We start from the raw sequence: 14,572 nt of genomic DNA on the forward strand, positions 1-14,572 counted from the left end.
TGCAGAGCCTTCGGCCGCATCAAGAAACCCACAATCGAGGAAGTTTTAATATAAACAATTAATGGAATATTAATCTTTTTAAGTTTTGGGCCAACTTGACAATAGGTGAGTACCAAATTATAGATAGGTGGCCAAAAAAATTGAAATGTTTGGGTGGGTGTGGGGACCCTCAATCTAAGATTCTTTAACATAAAAAAGTTGTTAACTTGAGGGAGCAGTTGAACTAAAAAAAGATTACGAAGGCAACCACATCCACCACCAAACTTCAAAACCCAAACACCCCTTCTCTTTTTCTCATCTCATCTCATTTTTTAATTTTAATAGAAAAGATCCGAGGATGAGCGGCAATCATGGCCACTACCGAAGAATTCAGCTTCCCTACGTTCACTGATTTGTACCCTTGCTCCATTGATTCACCGCCGTTATGGCATCTGTCTCCTGCAGCATCTCCTGACGTTTTTCTTCACAGCAAAGGTAAACAAGAAGAAGAAGATTGTTTTCCAGTTAGTCAGAGAGCAGACGAAGATGATCATCAGGAAAGAAAGAGCAAATCGCACGAAGATCACAATGATTGGAAGCAGTCGGACAAAGGCGTTGCTGAAGATGAAGAGGAAGATGAAGAGGAAAAGATGGACATGTTGTGGGAGGATTTCAACGAAGAAGAATTGCCAAGAAGTGGAAGTTCATCGAGGTGTTCAGAAGATATGGTAGAAATGGGATGCGGTGGTGGTCACAGCCTGAAATTGTCGAAAACCAATGTGGGCATGTTTTCTCCAAGCCCCAGGAGAGCAGGCATGCTGGTTTTCATGAGGGTATTGAGAAAGTTCTTGCTCCATAATTCTCATCGCTCTTCCAACTCACACTTGCCAAACTAATATATAATCTCATCTTCCATTGTTTTATTTGCTGCTCACCAACCAAGGCCTCCTCCTCCTCCATGCTTTAATTATGTCCATACGATTTGTAGTCAAAATGATGGAAATGGAAGGTATGCATTTATATATATAGATATTATACACTTTTTACTTAAGCTTTGCCACCATTTTATTTTTTTGGTTGAGTGGAAAAGGATCAGAAAGGATTAGCTTATAACCCTTCTAAGAATTGAAACACCCATGCTATCAAATTTGAAGTTGCTAACTAGTAATGTTCCAGCTTGGAAATGCACTATGAATGCTCCCTACATTTTGAAATTCATAAAGAATATAATATATATATATATATATATATATAAAAGTCTACTATCTCAAATTAATCATTGGTAATTTAGACGACCTTGGATGAATGACTCAATTTTTTGTTTCTTTGCTAAAAACTAAATATTTCGTATTAATCCAAATTAACGTTCAATCATTGTATGGTAAATACAACCATATAGGTTGGTGTTAAAGATGTGATATTTATACTGCCTGAATTTAATTTTTGTTTTCTTTTATTCCTTGATCTTGTCATTAGCCTACCTGTCATTCAACTTAACATTTCCTCCAAATTCGCATTTAAGGTTTTTTTTTCGAATTAAAACCTAAACTTTTTTAACTATTTTTTTATAAATCCATTAAAATGAGACTTCGAAATTAAATCACATCATTAATTACACCATAATTTAAAATATATAAATAGAAATTATAAAATCAAAAAATCAAAATGCATCCTAGAAATTAAAAATAAAAACTATTTAAACAGAAATTCTGGGATGAATCTTCATCGTCGTGAAATTCTACCAATAACAGTTGATTTTAATGACTGATGAATATAAAGTTTTTCTCGCCTTGGACCCGTCAAGGAGCTGGAGTTGAATCTTGTGTACGGCTTTTGAAAAAAGAGATTTATTGATCTTTGCCATTGATGATGAATTGTTTTCTTTTGGAGGATTTTATAACTCTTTTTAAAAAAAAAAAAATCCTTGCGAAGTTCTCAACAGTGAATATATTTTGCAGAAAATAGAAGATTTTAACATTTCAACTTCACCTTCCAGCCATAAAGTTCAAATCTTTGAATTCGGCATACCCACTCCTCAAACAGAAGAAGAAAAATATTATCTCAAATCTCAACCTAAAAGGCCAAATAAGAAAGCCCCAATGTGGCCTTTTCCCAGAAACAAGAGCAACTGAGCTAATTGAAGAAACCCAAATGCTCCGAAAGCCTCGACGGAAACCCCCCACAGGCACTGCCAAATGAGAACTTAAACGTTTCGAACCCTCCGATGACAAAACCCAACCCTTCAAAAACAAATTCAACTTCTTTGCATGAACCAATAAAAAATTTGAACCAGCGAGACGTAAGTTATGTATGACAACAGAGGACACAGAAGGAAAAAGAAAACAGATATAAAATTTTTGTTTTCACCATTTTCGAGGTTTTCTTTTTCCTTCCCGATAGGGAAATGCCGTTTGATCTTTAAATTTTGTTGACAACATTATCAAAAAACAAATCAATTTTGAATTTGGATAATGAGTTTTTAAATACTTTTAAAAATCTTCACACCTTTTTATATTTAATGTTAATAAAAATATAAAAACGTTTTTCCACCAAAACAACTGAAGACTTAACCAAGATCAAAAACTTGTATATGGTGTTTTACAACCTCATATATAGCTTTTTGCAACCTCGTATACATTGTTTATATTAAAATTTAATAATAATTTCTCTAAAATTTAGTAAAGTAAACTGCTAAACAGTTTCACAAAAACAATATTTACAAGAACAATCATTTATTTAAAGAAAATGCTTTTTAAGACATTTCACAAACGCATCTACAGATGGTTTTATTGAAGATAACCTATTTTTTAGGTTGATCTTGGTATTTATATCTATATATCTATATATCTATATATATATCTGTCTATATTAGTTCTTAAATTTGACAATTAAATTTATTTTGATAGTTGAATTTAGATTCTGTCAAGATTTAAAAATGTGACCAATATTATTGGAATATGATTGGATCGATAGACCAAAAGTTGATTCATATAATGATTCGAATAAAGGAGTTGAATTGATTAATTTAAAAACTACTTGAAATTCATAAAAATTGAAAATTAGGAAAAAAGTTGAACTAAGTTAGATTTTTGTGAATTTTTAATTAATTAATATTGGTTCAACGATCAAATTAATCAAACTGATTGATTTGGGAGTTGGGACCGGTGGTCTAACTTGTTCAACAACCAATCTGATTATTAAAAAACTGAATGTGACATTATGAAATTATACCACACTATCACCAGAACATTTACACAATTTTTTAAAATTTTCAAGTGATGATATGGCATAATGTGATTGTGCAACATCTTCAAACTTTTTCAGGGATCAAAATGGATTTAGCTGTCGAGTTCAAGTGCCAAAGTGGATAAAAAAAGTATTAAGTACCAAAGTGAACTTAGTTGCCAAGTTAAGGGGCAAAAAATTATATTATCCCTTCTTAATATGTCATCTAATAGTCTTTACGATTTATTTGCACCGTAAGTCCTTGAATTATAGTTTGTATTCATATTCATCTCTACATGCTATTTTAAATATCTCCAATTTAGTTATGTTTCTTTTATTAGAAATTATTGCTTTAGCCAATATTTTCAACCAAGTATACAATAATAAAAATATTTTAACCATCAATTGTGAATGTTTTAACCATCTTATTTATGAAAATAAAGACTACTAATAAAATGCATGCATTTTATTTTTAAAAATTTTGATTATACATTTGTGTTATAGGCTTACTAAATCTGTGCAAGTACATACAATTATCATTAAATAAGAAATTAAAATTTAAAAATACTTTACCCATTTTTCTATTTTAAGTAATAAATCGGAGAAAGCACAATGAATTGTGCCGCAAAACCAATCTAAATGTTATGTTTAGATTTATTTTATGTGTAAGTAGTTTTCAATTATACTTCAACCATATATTTGATTAAATTAGGATAATGTTGAGTTTAATTATTTTGTTTTTCTCATTGGCTTATTACAAAATAACTAAATTATTCAATAATTGTAAAAAAATTGCAATAAGACAATTAAAACCAATGAACATGATTCTTATAGCTCCAACCAATAAATGTCATGAAAAGAACGCAATAAACTAATTATTAGAACAAATCGAAACTCTTTATCTTTTCTCATGGATTATGGTTTTTGCATATGGAAAATCCTAAACTAGATAACACTATTCAATGTGAAGTTATTTAGTATTAGGTGCTCATCTTTCATTAAACAACTTGTTATTACTGCAATTCGCAGTAACACTAAGAGTTGAATTCTTAAAACTTAGAACAATTTTATTTTCTTTATTATTCTTCTCTATATAGCCCTGATGCAAACAATGTGATATTTCATGCATCGTAAAATAAAACCAAGTTGAGAAGAAAAATCTAGGTCTTTCCAGATGCTATTGACAACATCATAATACTTTCTTTGGTAGTACAACCTAGGCTGTTCTAAAAGTTACCATAATTTGCTATGCAATAGATTTGATATCCATTATTTCTTTATATGCTTTTAAAAAATATTTTACTTACTTTCTTTAGATGTTTTTCCGTTTTTGAACATTCTATTACTTATTCTAGGGTGAGCTTCTAATGTTACCGAATAACGGTATTGCTTTTCGGTACTTTCAAACATATAACTAACTTAAATTGCACCATGATGTTATGATTTTTTTTCATTTTCTGGAATACTTGATAAAATATATACACGATCAGTAAAACAATATTTATATTGCATTCAAGAAACATATTTACCTACCAAATTCACGACTAGATTCAATTACAAACACGATAATCGATTGTTGAATGTTAAATTTGACCACCTAATTTAATTAGTTTAACCATTTAACTTATTGAGTTGTTTTGGCCTATATATATATATAAACCCCATCAAATGAGAACTTCATTCCAAACCATCTAAAAGGCAACTAAAACATTCATTTTTAACTTTCTTGCTTGTTTCTTTTGTCCTTTGATTCTTTTTTGCAATGGCAAGCTCAAGCAAGAAAACTAGGGGAAAACAAAAAATTGAGATTAAGATAATTGAAAATGAGGATGATAGGCTCATCTCATTTTCAAAACGACGTTTTGGAATTTATAAGAAAATCTCTGAGCTCTCCACTTTATGTGGCTGTGAGATTCTCTTTATTATTTTCTCACCAAAAGGTAAGCCTTATTCGTTTGCTCATCCTTCTATTGAAGCTGTGACTAAACGCTTTCTAAACCCACACCAACCTCTTCATGAAACCACAGACGCTCCTATTGAGACTTACCGTAAGGTAAGAATCAAGTCACTAGTCCAAGATTACAATGAGGTCCATGACCAACTAGATGCATCAAAAGAAAAACAAAAGGCGTTTTCTTTGGCCCAACAATCACGTGGAAGCGAATCTCATCATTGGTGGAAAACTCCCATATACCAGCTTAACCCAAGGGAGCTCCACGAACAAGACAAACGTTTCGCAGAGTTTATCAACTTGGTCTCTATCGCAAGGGACAAGAAGATTGCATCCATTTCCTCAATGCATGCTGCAATGGATGAGGATGTCCCTTTTGTCGTTCCTCCTAGATATGGCCCTAGTTTGCAGTAGCTTTTTACCTCAAAGTTCGCAATGTCAAATGTTATTTTTATTGTTTTATTTTTTATGTTAATTAGGCTTCTCGATCTTGGGAGTCCTCAAGGCATATGAACATGCTCATGTATCTAACCAACATGTGGTCTATGGTCTCTATTGTAGCATTCCCGAGCCTTGACTATTTAAGGTCTAGGGCTATTTTGGTTCCAATTATGACGTTGTATCAACAATTGACTTTCAATAAACTGGTGCTTATATTAATAACTCGGTCAAGTTTCAATTCATAGGCTAATACACTCTTCACTTTTAGGATATTGTCAAAAAAGATTTCATGCAACGTAAAGAGAAGAATATATCATAGTGGAATATGCTCTCTTTTCTTACATGATTCCACATCAATTTTCGTAACCAAATGATTAAAAATTAATAGTAATTTCTTAAAAAGATTGCTCGACGACAATTTATTGTCCAAATAGTTTTCACTTTAGGATTAACTATAGGCTTTCTAGGCAGATAAAGTCTAAATAGAATATATTATTGGGAGTTCTGCTTGTAGCAAGTTCTTGTACCATAATTTGCTATCCAAAAGATTTTATATCTATTATTTCTTTATATGCTTTTCGAGATTTTCTTTTACTTACTTTCTTTAGAAGTCTTTTCGTTTTTGAACATTCTATTACTTATTCCAGGTTGAGCTTCTAATGTTACCAAAAACGGTATTGCTTTTCGGTACTTTTCAACATATAACTAACTTAAAATGCACCATGATATTATGAATTTTTTTCATTTTCTGGAATACTTGATAACATATATACACGATCAATAAAACAATATTTATATTGCATTTAAGAAACAAATTTACCTACCAAATTCAAGACTAGATTCAATTACAAACACGATAATCGATTGTTGAAGGTCAAATTTGCCACCTAATTTAATTAGTTTAACCATTTAATTTTTTGAGTTGTTTTGGCCTATAGATATATGAACCCCTTCAAATGAGAACTTCATTCCAAACCATCTAAAAGGAAACTAAAGCATTCATTTTTAACTTTCTTGTTTGTTTCTTTTGTCATTTGATTCTTTTTTGCAATGGCAAGCTCAAGCAAGAAAACTAGGGGAAAACAAAAAATTGAGATTAAGATAATTGAAAATAAGGATGATAGGCTCATCTAATTTTTAAAACGACATTTTGGAATATATAAGAAAATCTTTGACCTCTCCACTTTATGTGGTAGTGAGATTCTCTTTATTATTTTCTCACCAAAAGGTAAGCCTTATTCGTTTGCTCATCCTTCTATTGAAGTTGTGACTAAACGCTTTCTAAACCCAAACCAACCTCTTCATGAAACCACAAACGCTCTTGTTGAGGCTTACCGTAAGGTAAGAATCAAGTCGCTAGTCTAAGATTACAATGAGGTCCACGACCAACTAGATGCATCAAAAGAAAAACAAAAGGCGTTTTATTTGGCCCAGCAATCACGTGGAAGCGAATCTTATCATCGGTGGAAAGCACCCATATATCAGCTTAACCTGAGGGAGCTCCATGAACGAGACAAACGTTTCGTAAAGTTCATCAACTTGATCTCTGTCGCAAGGGACAAGAAGATTGCATCCATTTCCTCAATGCATGCTGCAATGGATGGGGATGTCCCTTTTGTCGTTCCTCCTAGATATGGCCCTAGTTTGCAGTAGCTTTTTACCTCAAAGTTCGCAATGTCAAATGTTATTTTTATTGTTTTATTTTTTATGTTAGTTAGGCTTCTCGATCTTGGAAGTCCTCGAGGCATACATGAACATGCTTATGTAGCTAACCAACATGCGGTCTATGGTCTCTATTGTAGTATTCCCGAGCCTTGACTATTTAGGGTCTAGGGCTATTTTGGTTCCAATTATAATGTTGTATCAACAATCGACTTTCAATAAACTGGTGCTTATATTAATAACTCGATCAAGTTTCAATTCATAGGCTAATACACTCTTCACTTTTAGGATATTGTCAAAAAGTTTTCATGCAACGTAAATATAGAAGAATATATCATAGTGGAATATGCTCAACTTTCTTACATGATTCCACATCAAGTTTCGCAACCAAATGATTAAAAATTAATAGAAATTTCTTAAAAAGATTGCTCGACATCAATTTACTGCCTAAATAGTTTTCACTTTAGGATTTATTATAGGGTTTTTAGGCAGATGAAGTCTAAATAGAATATATTATTGGGAATTCTTCTTGTAGCAAGTTCTTTGTTCCTATAATTATATAATAAAATATGTCTTCAATGCATCTTCTTTAGTTGTTATAATTATTTAAAAGTCATATTTTCATATCTTTTCCGATGATCCTTTAGGAAAAATAAAAGACTAATAATAAAATGCATGCATTATGTGTAACTTTATACAAACAAATTTTGATTATTATACATTTGTGTTTTCGACTTACTAAATCAGTACAAGTACGTAGAATTATCATTAAATAAGAAACTAAAATTTAAAAATAATTTAACCGATTTTTCATTTTTAAGTAATAAATAGGAGAGAGCATAATGAATTGTCTTTGCAAAAATAATCTAAATGTTATGTTTAGATTTATTTTACGTGTAAGCAATTTTCAATTATACTTTAACCATATATTTAATTAAATTAGGATAATGTTGAGTTGAATTGTTTTGTTTTTCTCATTGGCTTATTACAAAATAACTAAATTATTCAATAATTGTAAAAAAATTTTGCAATAAGACAATTAAAACCAATGAACATCATTCTTATAGATCCAACAAATAAACACCATGAAAAGAAGGCAATAAACTAATTTTTAGAACAAATCGAAACTCTTTATCTTTCCTTATGGATTACGGTTTTTGCATATGGAAAATCCTAAACTAGATAACACTATTCAGTGTGAAGTTGTTTAATATTAGGTGCTCGTCTTTCATTAAACAACTTGTTATTACTGCAATTCGCAGTAACACTAAGAGTTGAATTCTTAAAACTTAGAACAATTTTATTTTCTTTATTATTCTTCTTTACATAACGCCGATGCAAGCAATCTGATATTTATGTATCGTAAAATAAAACCAAGTTGAGAAGAAAAATCCAGGTCTTTTCAGATGCTATTGACAACATCATAATACTTTCTTTGGTAGTACAACCTAGGCTGTTCTAAAAGTTACCATAATTTGCTATGCAATAGATTTGATATCCATTATTTCTTTATATGCTTTTAAAAAATATTTTACTTACTTTCTTTAGATGTTTTTCCGTTTTTGAACATTCTATTACTTATTCTAGGGTGAGCTTCTAATGTTACCGAATAACGATATTGCTTTTCGGTACTTTCAAACATATAACTAACTTAATTTGCACCATGATGTTATGAATTTTTTTCATTTTCTGGAATACTTGATAAAATATATACACGATCAGTAAAACAATATTTATATTGCATTCAAGAAACATATTTACCTACCAAATTCACGACTAGATTCAATTACAAACACGATAATCGATTGTTGAATGTCAAATTTGACCACCTAATTTAATTAGTTTAACCATTTAATTTATTGAGTTGTTTTGGCCTATATATATATAAACCCCATCAAATGAGAACTTCATTCCAAACCATCTAAAAGGCAACTAAAACATTCATTTTTAACTTTCTTGCTTGTTTCTTTTGTCCTTTGATTCTTTTTTGCAATGGCAAGCTCAAGCAAGAAAACTAGGGGAAAACAAAAAATTGAGATTAAGATAATTGAAAATGAGGATGATAGGCTTATCTCATTTTCAAAACGACGTTTTGGAATTTATAAGAAAATCTCTGAGCTCTCCACTTTATGTGGTTGTGACATTCTCTTTATTATTTTCTCACCAAAAGGTAAGCCTTATTCGTTTGCTCATCCTTCTATTGAAGCTGTGACTAAACGCTTTCTAAACCCAAACCAACCTCTTTATGAAACCACGGATGCTCTTGTTGAGGCTTACCGTAAGGTAAGAATCAAGTCGCTAGTCCAAGATTACAATGAGGTCCACGACCAACTAGATGCATCAAAAGAAAAACAAAAGGCATTTTTTTTGGCCCAGCAATCACGTGGAAGCGAATCTCATCATTGGTGGAAAACTCCCATATATCAGCTTAACCCGAGAGAGCTCCATGAACGAGACAAACATTTCGCAGAGTTCATCAGCTTGATCTCTGTCGCAAGAGACAAGAAGATTGCATCCATTTCCTCAATGCATGCTGCAATGGATGAGGATCTCCCTTTTGTCGTTCCTTCTAGATATGGCCTTAGTTTGCAGTAGCTGTTTACCTCAAAGTCCTCAATGTCAAATGTTATTTTTATTGTTTTATTTTTTTATGTTAGTTAGGCTTCTAGATCTTTGGAGTCCTCAAGGCATACATGAACATGCTCATGTAGCTAACCAACATGCTTTCTATGGTCTCTATTGTAGCATTCCCGAGCCTTGACTATTTAGGGTCTAGGGCTATTTTGGTTCCAATTATGATGTTGTATCAACAATTGACTTTCAATAAACTGGTGCTTATATTAATAACTCGGTCAAGTTTCAATTCATAGGCTAATACACTCTTCACTTTCAGAATTTGTCAAAAAGTTTTCATGTAATGTAAAGAGAAGAATATATCATAGTGGAATATGATTTCTTTTCTTGCAAGATTCCACATCAAGTTTCGCAACCAAATGATTAAAAATTAATAGAAATTTCTTAAAAGATTGCTAGTTTTCACTTTAGGATTAATGATAGGCCTTCTAGGCAAATGGAGTCTAAATAGAATATATTATTGGGAGTTCTTCTTGTAGCAAGTTCTTTGTTCCATATAGTTATATATTAAAAATATGGCTTCACCGCATCTTTTTAAGTTGTTTTCGATATTTAAAAGGTCATATTTTCATATCCTTTTCGATAATTCTTCAAGAAAAATAAAAGACTAATAATAAAATGCATGCATTAGATGTAACTTTATTCAAACAAAATCGATTATACATTTGCATTTTAGGCTTACTAAATCTGTACAAATACGTAGAATTATCATTAAATAAGAAACTAAAATTTAAAATACTTTAACCATTTTTCATTTTTTAAGTAATAAATAGGAGAGAGCATAATGAATTGTGCAAAAAAATCTAAATGTTATGTTTAGATTTATTTTACGTAAGCGCTTTTTAATTGTACTTTAACCATATATTTGATTAAATTAGGATAATGTTGAGTTGAATTGTTTTGTTTTTCTCATTGGCTTATTACAAAGTAACTAAATTATTCAATAATTGTAAATAAAAAAATTGCAATAAGACAATTAAAACCAATGAATATCATTCTTTTAGCTCCAACCAATAAACTCCATGAAAAGAACGCAATAAACTAATTATCAGAACAAATCGAAACTCTTTATCTTTCCTCATGGATTATGGTTTTTGCATATGGAAAATCTTGAACTAGATAACACTATTCAATGTGAAGTTGTTTAATATTAGGTGCTCATCTTTCATTAAACAACTTGTTATTACTGCAATTCGCAGTAAAACTAAGAGTTGAATTTTTAAAACTCAGAACAATTTTATTTTCTTTATTATTCTTCTTTATATAACGCCGATGCAAGCAATGCGATATTTATGTATCGTAAAATAAAACCAAGTTGAGAAGCAAAATCTAGGTCTTTTCAGATGTTATTGACAGCAACATCATACTTTCTTTGGTAGTACAACTTAGCCTGTTCTAAAAGTTACCATAATTTGCTATGCAATAGATTTGATATCCATTATTTCTTTATATGCTTTTCAAAAAATTTTTACTTACTTTCTTTAGATGTCTTTCCATTTTTTAAGATTCTATTACTTATTCTAGGGTGAGCTTCTAATGTTACGAATAACGGTATTGCTTTTTAGTACTTTCCAACATATAACTAACTTAAAATGCACTATGAAATTATGATTTTTTTTCATTTTCTGGAATACTTGATAAAATATATACACGATCAGTAAAACAATATTTATATTGCATTCAAGAAACATATTTACCTACCAAATTCACGACTAGATTCAATTACAAACAGGATAATCGATTGTTGAACGTCAAATTTGACCACCCAATTTAATTAGTTTAACCATTTAATTTATTGAGTTGTTTTGGCCTATATATATAAACCCCATCAAATGAGAACCTCATTCCAAACCATCTAAAAGGCCACTAAAGCATTCATTTTTAACTTTCTTACTTGTTTCTTTTGTCCATTGATTCTTTTTTGCAATGGCAAGCTCAAGCAAGAAAACTAGGGGAAAACAAAAAATTGAGATTAAGATAATTGAAAATGAGGATGATAGGCTCATCTCATTTTCAAAACGATGTTTTGGAATTTATAAGAAAATCTCTGAGCTCTCCACTTTATGTGGCAGTGATATTCTCTTTATTATTTTCTCACCAAAAGGTAAGCCTTATTCGTTTGCTCATCCTTCTACTGAATTTCTTACTAAACGCTTTCTAAATCCAAACCAACCTCTTCATGAAACGACAGACGCTCCTGTTGAGGCTTACCGTAAGGTAAGAATCAAGTCTCTAGTCTAAGATTGCAATGAGGTCCACTGTAATACGCCGAAAATTATTACAGTAAGAAAGTAAGATAGTATCCTTAATATAGTAAAATAAGGAAATAAAGTGACAAAAAGGGAAATTCTTAGTTATACCAACATTGGGAAGTATACTATGACATATTAATTCAAGAAATGATTAAATCACAAAAGTGAGAAAAGTTTTGTTGCCCAAAGGTAAATACTCAAAATTTGAGGGGTTAAAGTGTAAATATGAAAAAGTTGAAGGATCAATAGTGCAAATATTTTAAGGGTGGAATGATCTAGAAACTAAGGAAAATGGATGAATTAGGACCAAATTGAATAAGTGAAGAGTTATGAGGGACTAAATCATAATTTTACCAAATTAAGTGATGACTCAATGATGAAATTTTAAAAGATCATAAAGGGCAAAATGGTAAATTAGAAAGAGAGAGAATTCTAGAAGGCAATGATGATATTAGAGATATTTTGATGATATTTTATAATTATTTAATTAGATAAATATTATTTTATTAATATTTTAATGAGATATTTTATTATTATTTTATTTAGTATAAAAGGAAAGAAAGATGAAGAATTTTCATCATCTTTCCATGCACCCACGTGAGAAGAGAAGAGAAGAGAAGAAAGAAATTTTCCTTTCTTTACAATTTGGTTTTTTTGCCAAAATTTCACCATTTTCACTTATAAATCAAAAGAATTTCCCTAGCTACCAAGAGAGAAAATTAATAAGGAGACAATGGGAAGCTAGAATATCAAGTTAGATTCAAGAAATAGAAGCTGAAGGAGAGAGAAAATCAAGTTAAAGATTGAAATCAATAGGACAAGGTAAGAACATCAAGATTTCAATATATTTTTGAGTTTGATATTATTGAGAAAGTATGAAAATGATGTTAAAGTAGAGTTTTATTATATAAGGTTCTATGTTCTTGATATGTTAGTGAAGGGAAATCAGAGGAAGTGATGAGAAATATTGTAGAGAAAGGAAAGGAAGGTGTTATAAATTTGGTTATCGATATTTTACACTAAAACAGTTTTGGGCAGCAGTAGTAGTCTGACTTTGAAAATTCACCAAAAACTGTAGAAATTGAATTAGCATTAATTAAAGTATTAAATTAAAGCCTATTGAGTCTACTTTTACATAGAAGAAACGGTGTAAGCAAAATATTTTCATGTTATGAGATATATGAATTTTTGTGAGACAGGGTCAGATTGATTTCGGGTTCCCCTGTTTTGACTTTGGAAAATCATCAAAAATTGTAAAAAAATAATTAGGGGTTTAAATTTATATGTTTAAATTATTGATGAGTCTATTTTCAAGAGAAAAAAAATGGAAACATCATTCAAACCCCGTAATAAGAGATAATTAATTTTTAGTAAGCAAAGGTAAAGCTTTCAAACAAAGAAATGTATAAATTTGAAGATTTTACTGTACTTATTGGCTAAATCATAAAGTCTAAAATTTTATGGTGAAAAGATATGTGAGTCTAGTTTCAAAAATTCAAGCGGTTCTTAATTTAGAATTCTGTAGCTCAAGATATAAATAATTTAGTAACTTTGACTCAAGTGGACAACTTTGAATAAACATATAAGTAAATAGTGAAATTATAGATAATGTTACATATAAGCATATTATATACATTAAGGATGTGGAATAAAGAGGAGGAGGAGGAAAATATATATGAATATTTAGCTAGCATGGGTTACATTAAAATGGCTAATTTGCATGTTTTAGGCTTAAGGACTAAATTGAATAAAAGTAAAATTTTAGGGGTAATTTTGTAAAAGGTAAAATGACCAAAATTACATGAAATGAATTGTTTTATTGTCTAAATTAATGTATTGAAATAAATTATTAATATTAAGCGGGTTTAGAGCATTAATCTTGTTGTATGATGACAATATAAATCGATTTTGTTAAATATTGATGTTAACATCAAATTGTGAAAATAGTTAAAATATTAGGGTTTGGTATTAAATTTTGTTTTATTAAGGGCGTATGATATCCTACAATATTTGGATAAAATATTAATCGAGAAAAATTAATTGATTTGATAGATTAACTAGTTGAGGACTAAATTGTAAAAGTTCCCTTATTCAAGAAGATCGATAAGTGACATATGAAATTAATGTTTGAAAACTTAATGTTATTATTGGTGTTGATCTCAAATAAGTGTATTCATCGATTGAAGTTGTGACGAGTAATAAATTCAAGTGTGATATGTTGATAAAATAAGTTTATCAATGTTGAACTTATATGAAACATGTTCAAGTATGCTAACAAGTATTGTTGTTGATGCTTAGACAAGTGCCAAGCTATTGGTTAAATGGTAATATGTTTATTTATATGATGCATTGAAAAGGTAAGTGCTCAAATGAAAATATACTTGTGCTCATGAAAGAGTGGTAAGTTTTAAGTTGTGCAATTTCTTAT

General features: G+C 30.2%; 3 protein-coding genes across 3 annotated transcripts; all 3 read left to right on the plus strand.

Moving 5' to 3' along the window:
• The first annotated feature begins 232 nt into the window (after positions 1–232).
• On the plus strand, positions 233–1,030 carry LOC105799442 (hypothetical protein). The gene has a single exon (XM_012629998.2). It carries the CDS (start codon positions 351–353, stop codon positions 873–875), a length of 525 nt encoding a protein of 174 aa, XP_012485452.1. The 5' UTR covers positions 233–350; the 3' UTR covers positions 876–1,030.
• Positions 1,031–4,966: 3,936 nt separating this feature from the next.
• Positions 4,967–5,569, plus strand: LOC105797681 (agamous-like MADS-box protein AGL62). The gene has a single exon (XM_012627622.1). It carries the CDS (start codon positions 4,967–4,969, stop codon positions 5,567–5,569), a length of 603 nt encoding a protein of 200 aa, XP_012483076.1.
• A 3,681-nt stretch (positions 5,570–9,250) lies between these two features.
• On the plus strand, positions 9,251–9,853 carry LOC105797682 (agamous-like MADS-box protein AGL62). The gene has a single exon (XM_012627623.1). The coding sequence runs from the start codon at positions 9,251–9,253 to the stop codon at positions 9,851–9,853; it is 603 nt and encodes a 200-aa protein (XP_012483077.1).
• Positions 9,854–14,572: the final 4,719 nt, after the last annotated feature.

This window comes from Gossypium raimondii, chromosome 9, assembly GCF_025698545.1.
Source record: "Gossypium raimondii isolate GPD5lz chromosome 9, ASM2569854v1, whole genome shotgun sequence".
Lineage (NCBI taxonomy): Eukaryota > Viridiplantae > Streptophyta > Magnoliopsida > Malvales > Malvaceae > Gossypium > Gossypium raimondii.

Bases quoted from the DNA above. Each gene is read 5' to 3' on its own strand.
- LOC105799442 (XM_012629998.2), top strand. From the start codon at position 351: ATGGCCACTACCGAAGAATTCAGCTTCCCTACGTTCACTGATTTGTAC.
- LOC105797681 (XM_012627622.1), top strand. From the start codon at position 4,967: ATGGCAAGCTCAAGCAAGAAAACTAGGGGAAAACAAAAAATTGAGATT.
- LOC105797682 (XM_012627623.1), top strand. From the start codon at position 9,251: ATGGCAAGCTCAAGCAAGAAAACTAGGGGAAAACAAAAAATTGAGATT.